A 16782-nucleotide genomic window follows, 5' to 3' on the forward strand; every position below is an offset into this window, starting at 1 on the left:
TTTGCATGATTTGCTCTTTTTTCACACATTGGGTGTTTGGTAGTCTTGTTGTGTGGGTTCTTCTTTAAATGGGTTCTAGGTGTTTCTTTGTTTTGTGGCAGCCTGCTAAAAGCAAATCTCAAGTTTGTACGTATACAGTATACATACTTTGATAATAAATATACTTTGAACTTAAACTTTGAACAAGCTCCTAATAGTTATCGACAGATGAATTCATCCAGGATAGGCTGTTACATTCTTTTGAATGACTGTAAATGAACAAAATCAGCAGCCAACTAGTGCGGATAATGGACTGCCTTCATACAATGCTTCTGAAGATTGTATCCTCTAACTCTTCATTTTCATTGTCACATTCAAGATGATTGTTGGTATCTTCATAGTCCCTAACTTGTTGAAATAGTGAGATCGTTTCCTTTTCACTCCTGGCCTCTTTTGGCACCTCCAAACCTGAATACTTGAAACCATAGTGAGCCAAGAAAGAATTGCCTTACTGTTTTAATTCTCACCAACTGAAAAATCACTGTGTTTTGAACAGAAACATACAATTGATGCTATTTAGAAACTGTTCGCTCTAAGCACGGTGTAGTGTTTAACAGCCACACAAATGCATGTGACTGACACTAGTTAGAAACTGTCTGACAACAGTCTCCTGTCCCAGTTCAGCGGCGTCATGTCCAAAATAAACAAAGGGAACTCTGACAATGTCCTCAATTAGTTTTTGATCTTTACAAGTTGTCCTAAATAAGCCGCTGCCCTGATTAGTAGATGGCCAAATTAACCAGAATCCACTGTATTATGAGCTAAAATTTTAAGACTGAGTCCCTCCCTGCACCCCAGGGGGAAGTAAAAGGATCTAAAAGTTTGAGAGGAGATAATTACAACTACACTTTAATATTTTCAGGATATTGGTGCAGTGATAAAACATATGAAAGAATGGATGGTCCTATCCTAATAAATAAGCCAGACCTACTTTTTCACAATTGCACTAGCAGGCTGAGAGGGGCTTAACTGAACTGCTGGCTCCACCTGCAGTGCTTTCTAAGAAATAAATGGAACACTTGTGTCTTTATTCTAGGTGGGAAGTTGACTCGTGACATCTAAGTCAGCGATTCATGTAATGGTTATAGTAGATGAGTTCAATTGTACCTGAGGATAACAGTACCTGTTCTGTGTAAGATTCAGCTATTCCCAGTCACTAATCCTCTCTCCATAGCCCTGCAAACTGGATCCTTTATGGTTCTTACCCAGACTCATTAAATATGAAAGAAAATATAGAGAGCTGAAACTTAAAGCAGTGAAATTGTCTATTATCTGTCCTGTACACCACCCCCCAAAACCCAGCCCAGTTTGGAGCTGCACATATAAAGCTGTCTGCTAGAAGCTCTCAGCAGGCAGGAAACATCAGTGAAGAACAGTCACCATTTGAAGTTGTTGTCTTTTACCAGGTACTTAGCGAACTGAAGTGTGATTTTTCGGATGTGACGTATGTATTCAACTGAACTCTGGGAATCACGACATTCTTTCTTTGTGGTTAATAAAATCCTTGTTCAAATATTGGGTGACTTACTAACAGTTTGGTATTTGTTTACAGGGATGACCTAATAATTGGCTGCTAGCTAACTTCAGCCAAATTTAGGAAGTTAATAAGACCTGGAAGTCCTTTATTCATACTTCATGAATTCTTTGAAACTTACACAACCTCTTCAAAGAAAAGCTTCTATTTCTTATCTCATATTAATTTACTACAGCCATAATAGGTCAGTAAAAACATCAGCAAGTGACAAGTTACGACCTCTTGTCACTTCAAACTTTTCTCTTCCTTATTTAGTTTGCAGTTTTAGGTTCCTTTGATATTTAATGCCAGGATCTGAATGCACCATGAGAGAGACTCCCACCGAAGGCTATTGGGGAATTTTGACATAAAGTTCAACTGGTAGTCCACCTGGGAAAGCCATTTTAGATGGACACTGTGGAAACAGGAGGAGCAACACCAGCCTTGCGTTGCTAAATTAACAATCTTTCTACATTCAACATTCAGTTGGGTCCCAGAGTTGAAATTCCTTGCTGTGACATTTCTTCCTTTATGAAACATTCTGTAATCTAGCTGTTAGCAGACTGCTTTTGGCCCTGTGATTTTCCAGGGGGTTGGAGATCTGAACATGGGCAGCTCTGTTCTGTTGTTCCATTCAGTATAAAGGTAGTCATAGTTCTGAACAAGTGCATGAAGTATTTTCAGCAGCCAGCCCATCTGTTGGGCAAAGCAGCTTAGAAAACATAGCGTTTTGGTAGTTTTGGTCATTTTTGTCCTGCATAACTGCAATGAACTACTTTGGATTTTCTGCACCGGCAGTGTAATAAGAAACATCACTAAGTCTTACAATTGAGTTGTTAGTGAGTGAATTGAAAGAGGCCTCCCACTCAGCTGTTGAAGAGTTTCTGGCTGTATATACTCTCTTCTCACCTGTCAAATTTGTCTTAGTTAGCTTTTTAAGATCTGGGGTTTGCTAACAAGCCTGACATTTATAGAGATTCCTTGATATTTATAATCCTGGGAGAGGTAGGAAGAGTCTTATACCAGTTTAGTCTTTATGGATGAAGTGCTCCTGTTTCATTTCGATAAAGAATTATGGCTCTAGGGGATTTGGTAAATGTTGGTTCACTCAAAATTTAAAAATTACCTAAATAGTCTAAGCTGCTTTTTAAGTCTTTAGGTGTTTTAATGTATTTTGTGTTTAAAATGTTAAAATAAATTTATCGGTTTTAATAATTGCAATAGTACTTGATTGTTTCTGAATGTCTTTAATGTTCTGAGAGACTCTAGTTACCAGTATTCAGTAGGACGCCTAATAGTAGCTTGGCTGACTATCACAGATGCTTTCACTGTTTATGTGTGCAAGGTTTGATTGCTATGCACCATACTCCATTTCTGCCCTATATAATTCCATAACATTCCAGAAGGCCAAGTTGCTGCACCTCAATGTGAGGCATTCGTCCAGCTTGGTTCTCATTATTAAGATCACATGAGGCAAGGTGGTAGTTAATTCAGAGTGGAGAATGTGGTCACTTTGTCACTGAGTGCCAATTTTGGCCTATTATATCTGATAATTCATTGCATTTATATTCAGTTGTTTTTTGATGTTAACTATGCTCTGTGCTGTAGTGGTACTGAGATTGTAGGAATTAATATTTAATTGTACAAGTACTTTCTTGCCCGGGTATATTCACAAATTTGGTTCTAGAACCTTAAAGCTACACAATGCTGCAAGAAAATCAAGACTGAGGGAAAAGTCCTATTGAGTAGACTATGATGCTGTTTTGTACTAATCTGAGGAGATACACTTCCTTATTTTTCAGGTCATCGAGGATAGACATCCAATTCCAACAAGCAATTACCCTTTAACATTCAAACCGGATCATACCACACAGACGAGCCAACTCCGCACAACTTTATGGACCCTGGCACACCATGACCTCAAGCCAAAGGACTGGAAGAGGCTTGCAAACCAGTGGTACTTCACCGAAGAACAAATTAAAGGAATTGAAGAACAATGGACAGGTGAGAAATGTGTTAAATTGGACATTCAGATTGAAACATTTCAATGTTAAAGATTAAGTAATTGATCACTCCACTTTCAGTTGCCATCTCTAAAATGACTTTTTTTTGCCTTTCTATTTCCATTCCTGCTAGTAAGCAGGGATGTGTTCTTACTAGTATTCGAATGCCCATGAGTACAGATATTTTTAGGGGACTCCATTTACCCTAGAACACTTGGCTTCTGCATCCTGCATGGATATGATCAGGATATGACATCACACTTAAACTCAGTCTTTCACTACTAAAAGGGATTGCACTTCCAATTCTCAAAAGTGTTTGTCCAATGTAACACCAAAAAGCAGTCAACTTTATCATCTCTATGTAGTTGTGATATAATGAAACTTATCATGCTAGTCTTCTAGAGCAGTGGTCCCCAACCACTGGGCAGCGAGGAAACGATACGATTTGGTGATATGAAACGATATGAGTCAGCTGCACCTTTCCTTATTCTCTGTCATGCACTGTTGAACTTGAACACCTCCACCCCCAACGCCCAGGTCGGCTGGTCCGCAAGAATATTGTCAACATTAAACCGGTCTGCGGTGTGCAAAATGTTGGGGACCCCTGTTCCAGAGCACAATCATTTCCTTAAACGAAACATACAAAATTCTTAAAGGGTTTGACTGGGTAGGTGGAAGGAAGATGTTTACTGTCCCTGAGAAGGTTTGGATAATGGGGTACAGTTTGAGAGGACACTTAGCACGAATATGTTACTCAGAGTGGGGAACCTTTGGAATTCCCTCCCCCTTGAGGTGTGTGGAGTCTCAGTTGGCTCAAGACTTAGATCAATAGATTTCTGGGCATTAAAGGAATCAAGGGAGATGGGGATAATACAGGAAAATAGTGCTGAGGTAGATCAGCCATGATCTCGATGAATAACAGTGCTTGGTCTAAAAGCTCGATTGTCAACATCTGGTCCTTTTTCTCATGTTCTTATCATAGGCTTTCAATATAATTTCTCAATGATGCTCTTTGTTCTAAATTAAACAGGTTCATGATTTATTCCTTTCATGAAATTTGATCTTCCTGGACTTGTCTTACCTGAGAATCTCCAGCAATACCTACATACGTACTTAGTCAGATGGAAGCAGCTGATCCCATTCACCTCAAACCAGCGGTGACTCTGGATAGTAACTGTCCATTGGCAATTGTGGCAGACAGAGCTTTACTGTCTGTTAAACCTATATATCATATAATGGGCTGGATCTTCCAGTGGCGCTGAGCACCCAGCACCTACCAACTGATGTGCAGTATCTTCCAGCATGCACTCGGGCATGGGCCCAAGTTGATTGTTTGGGCCCTACATAGTGTTAGGCTTTTCTCACCAGCCTGTATTATGTGGCTCTGAAGAGGAAAATGGAGTGTCAAATTGGTTGAGGCACCATCTCAAGTTTCTTCTAATTTGGAGCTGACAGAGAAACAAGGCAATGGTGCACTTTTATGGTCTTATGGTTTTTTAAATCTTAAAATAAATCTAGTGAACAAAAATGCACTTTATTACTAAAAAGAATGTTTATTTCACATTTTACATTTAAGTTGCACAGAAGTTCTTGATTTCATTTTATTTCACAATTGAGGAATGTTTGGAAGGAGGGATGGACAATGTCTGGTCCCTGAAGGGAATGAGTTTGGTCTCAGTTCACCTCCCTTAACTCTGCTTCCATTCATACTCAGAATCATCCACATTATCTGGGCAGGGTTATTCAATCATGGATAGCTGGGTGAAAAGTTCTTTGTTCATAAGACTGTTGCAATTTAATTTTTCATTCCATTAAATGGTGCAGGTTATGATTGTGCAAGCTGGTAAATTGGTTCATTGTTATCATACATACCAAGATAGAGTGAAAACATTTTGTTTTGCATAACATCCATAAAGATAATTTCATGACATCAGTAATGAAATGTAGTAAAAGGGAAGACAACGAGGGAATGCATAACAAAGTGTTGCAGTTATAGGGAGGGTGCTGTTGAGGCAGACAATAAAGTGCAAAGCCCTAACAAAATAGATTGTGAGATCGATAATCTATCTTATTGCACAAGGTGATGGTTCAGTAGTCTTACAAAAGCAGGATAGAAGCTGTCCTTGAGCATGATGGTACATGTTTTCAGGTTTTGTATCTTCTGCCTGATGGGGTTGGGGGAGGTGTTGGAGATGAGGGAATGATCAATGTGGATAGGGTCTTTGATTATGTTGGCCGCTTTGCTGAGACAGTGAAAAGTGTAGAATCCATGGAGGGGAGGTTAGTTTCTGGGATGTGCTGAGCTGTGTTCACAATTCTGTGCAAGTTTTATGTGGTCTCAGGCAGAGCATGCTATTGTGCATTTATGATTATTGAGAATCAAAATGGATCTGATAACATTTCTTTAGCCTCCAGAACATGTAGAGGTGCCATACACTTTCTTAGCCATGGCACTTGCAATGGTTGGATCAAGACAAGCTTCTGACGTCCACTCCTAGGAACTGAACTTCTCAGCTCTCTAGCTTAGCACAGTTGATGTAAACAGGATAGGTGGCACCACTGCCCTTCCTGACCTGCTCTTTTGTTGTGTTTTAAAGGAAAGTCATGACACTACTACGCTACTATCTCTTTTCTGTACTCCGACTCATTGTTATCTGAGATACAGCCCACTACAGTGGTATCATCGAGAATCTGGCCAGGCAGTCATAAATGTATAGGAGTACAGTGGGGGGCTGAGGACACAGTCTTGTCAGACACCAGTGTTGAGAATAATTGTGATGGAGGTCTTCATGCCTATCCTTACTGTCTTCGGACATTTGGTTAGTAAGTCAAGGATCAAGCTGCAAAGGGAGGTGTTCAGTCCCAGGTTTAGGAGCATAGAGATAGATTTACATGGAAATATAGCACTGAAGGTGGAGCTGTAGTCAGTAAGCGATGGCCTAACATAGGTGTTTTACTGTCCAAATGTTCCAGAGATGAGTGTAGGTAATATCTGTCAAACTCTGCGAGTCCACTAGCATCTATGAAGGGAAATGGACAGTTGATGTTTTGGTCAAGATCCTTCTGTGGGATTGAGGACTTCTGATGTTAAGGCATTTTGTTTATACTTCCCTTACACATAAATTTCCACCATTAATATGCACTTTACACTTGCCCAGGTCTTCAGGTAAAGTTTGTTCCTCAAACTGGAATTTTTAGAAAAATCCATTTTCAAGGGTGTAAATAGCAAAGTCGCCATTTATTGGCTTTCCTTCATTGTGGTTGAAAAGATGCTGGTGAACTGCTAGGGAGCATCTGAACGTGCTGCATAGTATGGAAACTGCATGCCAGAGGACAAGAAGGCTCCACAATGGGTAGTCAAACCTGCCCAAAGCCTCAACGGCACCAGCCTATCCACCATCAAGCACATACATACAGCAAGGGGTCAGAAAAAGGACAACAATATCATGAAGGATTCCACCCACCCTGATCATGGACTGCTTGTGCCATTCCCTTTGAGAATGAGGCTAAGTAGGGTCTATGCCGGAATCACCAGACTCAAAAACTGTTAACTTTGTTCTTTGATTTTTGGCAAAACTGGCAGTAATGAAAGCAAATCAACTTCTTTATCTTCACCTCTCAGGAAAACTGGAACGTGCACACCACAAAGACTGTTCCTCATACTTTTTCCCTATCCCATGAAGGAATTTAGCCCACCAAGACACTTAGTTAATTAGGCAACATATTATAAAATACACTTCAGAATATGTATTATTTATTTGTTTATCAGTTAGTTACACATTGACGGGCAGACTTCAATGTGTTTCTATTGTCTGCTTCAGTTAAAGCAACAGGATTTTTTTTGTTGCTGGATTTTGCCATCTAGTTTCATCAGTAAACTAGTGTTATAGCAGCTTGTGAAAATCACATTGCACATTGAGATATCAACATACTGATGTTTCCATCACACAAGGTCATATCTTCATGTAACTAGGCTGAGTGAAGTTCAGATTTGCATTGTAACACTTGCTCTTATTGAAACATTGTTTAGTATTTTTAATAAACATTTATTTTCCTTCAGGAGCAAAGAGTTATAAGGAACGTGGTCACAGAGTGCTACTCATCTGGCTGCATGGAATTCTTCTAACTGGCACAAATCCAGTCAAGGCCTTGTATGAGGCACTAGTTAATATTGAACAGAATAACTTAGCTGGTAAGTAAAAATGGAGTACTTTTTCACATTTTAAAATATCATGATGAATGGGTTTTTACGTTCACTCACAATGTAGTTTCCTTCTGTCTTTGTTTGATTGCATGATAATCATTTTAATATTTTGATTGTGGACTGCAATCACAATAAGTTTCTCATACCTGAAAAGAACTTCCTACTTCAGGTGCCAAGATGTTTCTATTGAATGTATTCTTATTTATTCATTCACGATAAATTGACTCATTGAACAAGTGTCACACCCAGCTCAAACCAGGGAGCGTAATCAATTTCAGTAAATTCCTAAACAGATGAGAATCTTTAAAGAACAAAGTTCTTTCTCATATTCTCCTGTAGACATCTGGAAACAAATTTCACGGTGTTTTGTAGGCATCAAAGATATAAATGTATGACTGAAGTGAAGGTTGAAGCTTCATACATTCAGATTTCCTGACACAGATGGCTGAATGTCTTCCTTGTGCATTCTTACCTTAAAATGTAGACCTACATTTTAGCACAAGATGCAATCATGGCAAAGGATCTTAAGGCAACTTAAGGATCTCCCACACAAAGGCTGCTTAAGTAGATGATTGACATATAATGCCCCTTCATGGTATATAAAAAGGCAACTTTGACATTTTTGTTGTTAGTACTTCAGCATCTTAGGATTTGGCTCCAAAGGCTTCATGTAGGCTTCTGTGCTTAGAAATAGTATATGCATTACTTAGCCCAGTTGCTGTAGAGGGGATCTGCGATTCTGACCTCACCAGTTCTTGACTTCATGTGGAGGAAGGGAGAGTTTGACCACTAACAGCCAGCTAGGTTGTAGAAGAAGGTACAAGACTAACAAAGCTGCCCTAACTAATGCATATGAAGCTGATAATGACGGTTCTTCATATACAAGCTAACTAAAACATTGTATGGGTTTATACAATTGTGGGAGGCCGTGTCACCATTTTGGCAAAAATAATTTTACCTAGTTTCCAGGATAAGTGATCAGGATTTGTGATCTCTTATCACCTGCTTTTTATGTACAATTTGCATGTACATGCAACGTGGATGAGGTCTTAAATGAGTCTTTCTTATCTGTATTCACCAAGCAGAAAAGCATGTAAAATAATGAGTTCAGGGATAGGTAAGTGAATAATTTGAAGCAGTTTATTATCAAAGAGGAGATGTTAGATATCATAAGGGTTAATAAATCCCAAGGACCAGATGAGATCTATCCCAGGTTGCTGTGGAAAGCAAGGGAGAAGATAGATGGGGGCCCTGACAAAGATACATACAAACAAGAGAAAATCTGCAGTTGCTGGAGATCCAAGCAGCACACACATAATGCTGGAAGAACTCAGCAGGTCAGGCAGCGTCAATGGGAAAGAATAAACAGCTGACGATTTGGGCCAAGGCGCTTCATCAAGACTGATACTTACATCTTTGTTAGCCACAGCTGAGCTGCCAGAGGACTGGAGGACAACTAATGATTTACTTTCAAGTCAGGCAGCAAAGAGGAGTCAGGTAACTACAAACTGGAGATCTTTGTGTCAATGGTAGGGAAGTTATTGGAGAAAATCCTAAGGGATCTTATTTATATGCATTTGAATACAGAGGCTGTTCAAGGATATTAGCATTGCTAGTGTGGGGTAACATTGAGTTTTTAGCGAAAACTGAAAATATTGATGAAGGTAGGTTGATAGAAACTGACTAACTGGACTTTAGTAAGGCATTTTCCTGCATGGTAGGCTAATCCAGAGCACATAAGATCCAAGGTTAACTGGTTAATAGAATCTGAAATTGGTTCAGTGATGGAAGGCAGAGGGTATTGGTGGAAGGATGTTTTTCTCATTGGAGGTCTGAGACCAATGGTTTAATGCATGGATCAGTAATCGATTCTCAGATGTGAACATATGATTAGTAAATTTGCATATGGCACTAAAGTTGGCAGTGTTGAGGACAGGGAAGGAAGTGCAGATGTCTAAGACTACAACTGGTTATGGATCAGATGGAATTTAATCACACTGTGAGGCGATGCATTTTGTGAAGTCAAACAACAGAAGGAGATATGGTGAATTGTAATGTTGAGGATTGCTGATGAACTGAGAAAATCTTGTGATTCATGCCCATGATTGCGTGAAAGTGGCAACACTGGTGGATAGGGTGATGAAAAACACATATGACATGTGTGCCTTCATAGATAGGGAGCACAGAATGTATATATATATAAATGGGGTATTATGTTGCAACTTTACAAAACACTAGTTAGATTATAGTTGGGAGTATTGTGAGCTCTTTGGTCTCCATACTGTACAAGGAATGTGGTTATGCTGAAAAGGGTAGAAAGAAGATTTACCAGGATGTTGTTTAGAGTGGAAGACTAGTTATAGGGAAAGGAGAAAGTGGTTTTGTTTTTCCTGGAATGAAGTGGGCTGTTAAGAGGTTTATACAGGTTACAGAATCTTTTTGTCATGGTAGGGTATCAAAATAAAAAAAGAGAAAGTAAAGGTTTAAGGTGAGAGGAAGGAGTTTTAAAGGGAATTTGAGAAGGAAGTTTGTTTTTGCAGAGTATGCTTGATGTCTGGAACTCTGCCAAAAATAATGGAGGAATCAAATATGTTCAATATATTTAAGAAACTTTTAGACCGCCCCTTAAATAGGCATAAAAGGATAGGGACCTAATGCAGTCAAGTGAGCTTAGATAGACTGAAAGGTCAGCACGGACACAGTGGGCCAAAGGTCCTGTACCTGTGCTGTATAGCTCTACTACTCTCTACGATTAAAGCAATTTTACTTAAGGAGAATGTACACCAAAAATAAGGCTCAACTTGTGTGTTGAACACTGCTGTCCATAACAAGCTGTAGGATGGGGAATAAACCTGTTCTATTTGGCTCCATTCAGCCTATTGTTTATTGCATCTGTAATCATGCCCTTTTTATGACTTTGCTTTCCTTGTTCCTAACAGGCTTCTTACAATCTACTGTGTATTCTAATAACCTCCACATTTGTGATTGCTTAGTTATACTTACAACCATGAGTTAGTGTCTCTATGCTTATGAGAAATATTTCAAATGTAGGAGTTCTGACAAAGTGTTCTTTCTGTGGTAGTTTTTTGTACAGCTTTACAATTGACATTTACATTCCTTTTGCCACTGTGACATTATGTGCTCAACACGCATGATAGGAATTTGCTGGAGCTAAACAAGAACATTGGTGTTAAAATGTCTGATCAACTCCACCCTTAACGTTATAATAGTTTTTAACTTGATAACATTTTAAAGGATTTTGTCAGCATTATTCACTTCATGAAACGTGCAAGTGAATTGATTTTCTCCTTGCAATCTCATTTCAATTGATTTATGGAATTCTTTCCTCAGTAACGTTCTTGGTGATCTCCAAAAGAGTGATCAATGAAACAGGTGGAAATGAAGGACGATCTAGAGTTAGGGTCATAGCCATGGTGCACAGAGGTTAATCAAACCAATGTGGAAAAGCCTAGGAGAAAAAGAAAAGAAATTCATAATTAGTAAAAATACTGAACTGGCTAACCTTCTGTAGAAGAAAGTGCAGTTTCTTTTCTTAAGTGTGAATTAAGGAAGTTAAGTAAGCTTAGTTAAGGTTGGAAAGAGAAAGATGTGTTGAATTGCATTTAAACTGCAAAAAAAAATTTACAAAAGACAAAAGAAAAATATGAGCTCAAATAAGGAAGGAAATATACATGAGTCAGATTGTAATAATTTGTTTTTGAGATCTGTACAGGTGTGCTTGTCATGCTTCGGGAATGAATTGTAAGCTCTGCTTAAACACATATAATTAATCACAACAAGTTGGGTGGCAACAGCAATAAAACAAATAATTACACATATTCAGAACCATGGAGGTATTTCTTAGCTGTGGAGGTGGTTATAATAAGACCAAGTCCTGCCAAAGTAAATAACGTAATTTTAATACTCAGCAGGTAATTGAATAAGAGTCTCTTACATTATCATGAATGTGTGAATAGTCATAAAAATATTTCATTAAGTTCAAAGTAAATGTATTATGAAAGTGCAAATGTCACCATATACAACCCTTGGCCATACTCAGTAAATCGAAGAAACACAATACAATCAATGAACGACCGCACTCAACAGGATAGACAAACAACTAATAAGCAAAATACAACAAACTATGCAAATACAAAAGAAAATAAGACATAATAATGATAAATAAATAAGCAATAAATATCGAGAACATGAGGTGAAGAGTCCTTGAAAGTGAGCCCATAGTTGTGGGAACAGTTCAGAAATCGGGGTGAGTGAAGTTATCCCCACTGGTTCAAGAGCCTTATCGTCAAGGGGTAATAACTGTTCCTGAACCCGGTGGTGTGGGTCCTGAGTCTCCTGTATTGTCTTCTTGATGGCAGGAGTGAAAAGGGAGCATGTCCTGGGTGCTGGGGGTGATGGATGCTGCAGGGAAAATCGTGCCTGACCAACCTGTTGGAATGCTTTGAGGAGATTATAAGTAGTAATAACAGTATGACCCAATAGCATGAATGGCAGCGATGCTCCACTACCAGATGAACTCAACGCCTTCTATGCACGCTTTGAAAGGGAGAACACAACTACAACTGTGGAGAACACAACTACAGCTGTGAAGATCCCCACTGCAACTGATGACCCTGTGATCTCTGTCTCAGAGGCCAACGTTAGACTGTCTTTAAAGAGGGTGAGCCCTCGCAAGGCATAAGGTCCTGATGGAGTACCTTGTAAGGCTCTGAAAACTTGTGCCAACTAACTAGCGGGAGTATTCAAGGACATTTTCAATGTCTCACTGCTATGGGCAGAAGTTCCCACTTGCTTCAAAAAGGCAACAATTAAACCAGTGCCAAAGAAGAATAATGTGAGCTGCCTTAATGACTATCACCTGGTAGCACTCACATCTACAGCGATGAAATGCTTTGAGAGGTTGGTCATGACTAGACTGAACTCCTGCCTCAGCAAGGACCTGGACCCATTGCAATTTGCCTATCACCACAATCGGTCAACGGCAGACACAATCTGCCACACGGCTTTAGACCACCTAGATAACACAAGCACCCACATCAAGATGCTGTTCATCAACTATAGCTCAGCATTTAATATCATCATTCCCACAATCCTGATTGACAAGTTATAGAGCCTGGGCCCCTGTACCTCCCTCTGCAATTGGATCCTCGACTTCCTAACAGGAAGACCACAGGCTGTGCAGATTGGTGATAACATATCCTCTTCGCTGACAATCAACACTGGCGCACCTCGGGTGTGTGCTTAACCCACTGCTCTACTCTCTGTATACACATGACTGTGTGGCCAGGCATAGCTCAAATACCATCTATAAATTTGCTGATGATACAACCATTGTTGATAGAATCTCAGGTGGTGATGAGAGGACATACAGGAGTGAGGTATGCCAACTAGTGAAATGGTGCCACAGCAACAACCTGGCACTCAACGTCAGTAAGACGAAAGAGCTGATTGTGGACTTCAGGAAGGGCAAGACATAGAACATAGAACAGTACAGCACAGTACAGGCCCTTCGGCCCACAATGTTGTGCCGACCCTCAAACCCTGCCTCCCATATAAGCCCCCACCTTAGATTCCTCCATATACCTGTCTAGTAGTCTCTTAAACTTCACTAGTGTATCTGCCTCCACCACTGACTCAGGCAGTGCATTCCACACACCAACCACTCTCTGAGTAAAAAACCTTCCTCTAATATCCCCCTTGAACTTCCCACCCCTTACCTTAAAGCCATGTCCTCTTGTATTGAGCAGTGGTGCCCTGGGGAAGAGGCGCTGGCTATCCACTCTATCTATTCCTCCTATTATCTTGTACACCTCTATCATGTCTCCTCTCATCCTCCTTCTCTCCAAAGAGTAAAGCCCTAGCTCCCTTAATCTCTGATCATAATGCATACTTTCTAAACCAGGCAGCATCCTGGTAAATCTCCTCTGTACACTTTCCAATGCTTCCACATCTTTCCTATAGTGAGGTGACCAGAACTGGACACAGTACTCCAAGTGTGGCCTAACCAGAGTTTTATAGAGCTGCATCATTACATCGCGATTCTTATACTCTATCCCTCGACTTATGAAAGCTAACACCCCATAAGCTTTCTTAACTACCCTATCCACCTGTGAGGCAACTTTCAGGGATCTGTGGACATGTACCCCGAGATCTCTCTGCTCCTCCACACTACCAAGTATCCTGCCATTTACTTTGTACTCTGCCTTGGAGTTTGTCCTTCCAAAGTGTACCAACTCACACTTCTCCGGGTTGAACTCCATCTGCCACTTCTCAGCCCACTTCTGCATCCTCTCGATGTCTGTCTGCAATCTTTGACAATCCTCTACACGATCTACAACACCACCAACCTTTGTGTCGTCTGCAAACTTGCCAACCCACCCTTCTACCCCCACATCCAGGTCGTTAATAAAAATCACGAAAAGTAGAGGTCCCAGAACAGATCCTTGTGGGACACCACTAGTCACAATCCTCCAATCTGAATGTACTCCCTCCACAACCACCCTCTGCCTTCTGCAGGCAAGCCAATTCTGAATCCACCTGGCCAAACCTCCCTGGATCCCATGCCTTCTAACTTTCTGAATAAGCCTACCGTGTGGAACCTTGTCAAATGCCTTACTAAAATCCATATAGATCACATCCACTGCACTACCCTCATCTATATGCCTGGTCACCTGCTCAAAGAACTCTATCAGGCTTGTTAGACACAATCTGCCCTTCACAAAGCCATGCTGACTGTCCCTGATCAGACCATGATTCTCTAAATGCCTATAGATCCTATCTCTAAGAATCTTTTCCAACAGCTTTCCCACCACAGACGTAAGGTTCACTGGTCTATAATTACCCGGACTATCCCTACTACCTTTTTTGAACAAGGGAACAACATTCGCCTCCCTCCAATCCTCCGGTACCATTCCCGTGGACAATGAGGACATAAAGATCCTAGCCAGAGGCTCAGCAATCTCTTCTCTCGCCTCGTGGAGCAGCCTGGGGAATATTCCTTCAGGCCCCGGGGACTTATCTGTCCTAATGTATTTTAGCAACTCCAACACCTCCTCTGCCTTAATATCAGCATGCTCCAGAACATCAACCTCACTCATATTGTCCTCACCATCATCAAGTTCCCTCTCATTGGTGAATACCGAAGAGAAGTATTCATTGAGGACCTCGCTCACTTCCACAGCCTCCAGGCACATCTTCCCACCTTTATCTCTAATCAGTCCTACCTTTGCTCCTGTCATCCTTTTTTTCTTCACATAATTGAAGAATGCCTTGGGGTTTTCCTTTACCCTACTCACCAGGGCCTTCTCATGCCCCCTTCTTGCTCTTCTCAGCCCCTTCTTAAGCTCCTTTCTTGCTTCCCTATATTCCTCAATAGACCCATCTGATCCTTGCTTCCTAAACCTCATGTATGCTGCCTTCTTCCTTCTGACTAGATTTTCCACCTCACTTGTCACCCATGGTTCCTTCACCCTACCATTCTTTATCTTCTTCACCGGGACAACTTTATCCCTTACATCCCGCAAGAGATCTCTAAACATCGACCACATGTCCATAGTACATTTCCCTGCAAGAACATCATCCCAATTCACACCCGCAAGTTCTAGCCTTATAGCCTCATAATTTGCCTTTCCCCAATTAAAAATTTTCCTGTCCTCTTTGATTCTATCCTTTTCCATGATAATTATAAAGGCCAGGGAGCGGTGGTCACTGTCCCGCAGATTCTCACCCACTGAGAGATCTGTGACCTGACCCGGTTCATTACCTAGTACTAGACAAAGGAACACTTACCAATTCTCATAGAGGGATCAGAAGTGGAGAGAGTGAGCAGCTTTAAGTTCTAGGGTGTCAAGATCTCTGAGGATCTAACCTGGTCCCAATGTATTGATGTGGTCATAAAGCAGGCAAGACAGTGGCTATACTTTAGGAGTTTGAAGAGATTTGGCATGTCAACAAATACACTCAAAAACTTCTATATTTGTACCATGGAAAGCATTCTGACAGGCTGCATCACTGCTGGTATGGAGGGGCTACTGTACAGGACTGAAAGAAGCTGCAGAAGGTTGTAAATCTAGTCAACTGCATCTTGGGCACTAGCCTACAAAGTACCCAGGACATCTTTAGGGAGCGGTGTGTCGGAAAGGCAGCATCCATTATTAATGACCTCCAGCACCCAGGGCATGCCCTTTTCTCACTGTTACCATCAGGTAGGAGGTACAGAAGCATGAAGGCACACACTCAGTGATTCAGGAACAGCTTCTTACCCTCTGCCATCTGATTCCTAAAGAGACATTGAAGTTTTGGACACTACCTCACTTTTTTTAGTATACAGTATTTCTATTTTTGCACATTTTAAAATAGCTATTCAATATATGTAATTGATTTACTTGTTTGTTTATTATTATGTTTTATTTTATTTATTATTTTTTTTTCTCTCTGCTAGATTATGTATTGTATTGAATTGCTGCTGCTAAGTTAATCAAATTTCACATCACATGCCGGTGATAATAAACCCAATTCTGATTCTGAAGTAGGATCGATAAAGGGGATGCAGTGGATGTTGTATATTTGGACTTTCAGAAGGCTTATGACAAGGTGCCACACATGAGGTTGCTTACCAAGTTAAGAGCCTGTGGTATTACAGGAAAATTACCAAGATGGTTAGAGCATTATCTGATTGGAAGGCAACGAGTGGAAATAAAAGGATCCTTTTCTGGTTGGCTGCCAGTGATTAGTGGTGTTCCACACGGGTCGGTGTTGGGACGACTTCTTTTTATGCTGTATATCAATGATTTAGGTGATGGAATAGATGGCCTTGTTGCCAAGTTTGCAGATAATACAAAGATTGGTGGAGGAGCAGTAAGTGTTGAGGAAACAGGTGGGATGCAGAAGGACTTAGACAGATTAGGAGAATGGGCAAGAAAGTGGCAAGTGAAATATAATGTTGGAAAATTCATGATCATGCACTTCCATAGTAGAAATAAATGTGCGGACTAATTTCTTAA

The 16782-nt window shown here is 40.5% G+C and overlaps 1 protein-coding gene across 3 annotated transcripts in view; it reads left to right on the forward strand.

Annotated features, from left to right (window-relative positions):
- The window catches only part of LOC134346328 (ankyrin repeat and death domain-containing protein 1A-like), an 83063-nt gene that overhangs the window by 55432 nt on the left and 10849 nt on the right, over positions 1–16782 (forward strand). For all 3 annotated transcript variants that reach the window (XM_063047677.1, XM_063047678.1, XM_063047679.1), the window contains 2 exons: positions 3355–3556; positions 7616–7747. In XM_063047677.1, the coding sequence (XP_062903747.1) occupies positions 3355–3556; positions 7616–7747 (334 nt within the window). The remainder of the gene's footprint in view (positions 1–3354; positions 3557–7615; positions 7748–16782) is intronic.

This window comes from Mobula hypostoma, chromosome 5 (genome assembly GCF_963921235.1).
Source record: "Mobula hypostoma chromosome 5, sMobHyp1.1, whole genome shotgun sequence".
NCBI classification, from domain to species: domain Eukaryota; kingdom Metazoa; phylum Chordata; class Chondrichthyes; order Myliobatiformes; family Myliobatidae; genus Mobula; species Mobula hypostoma.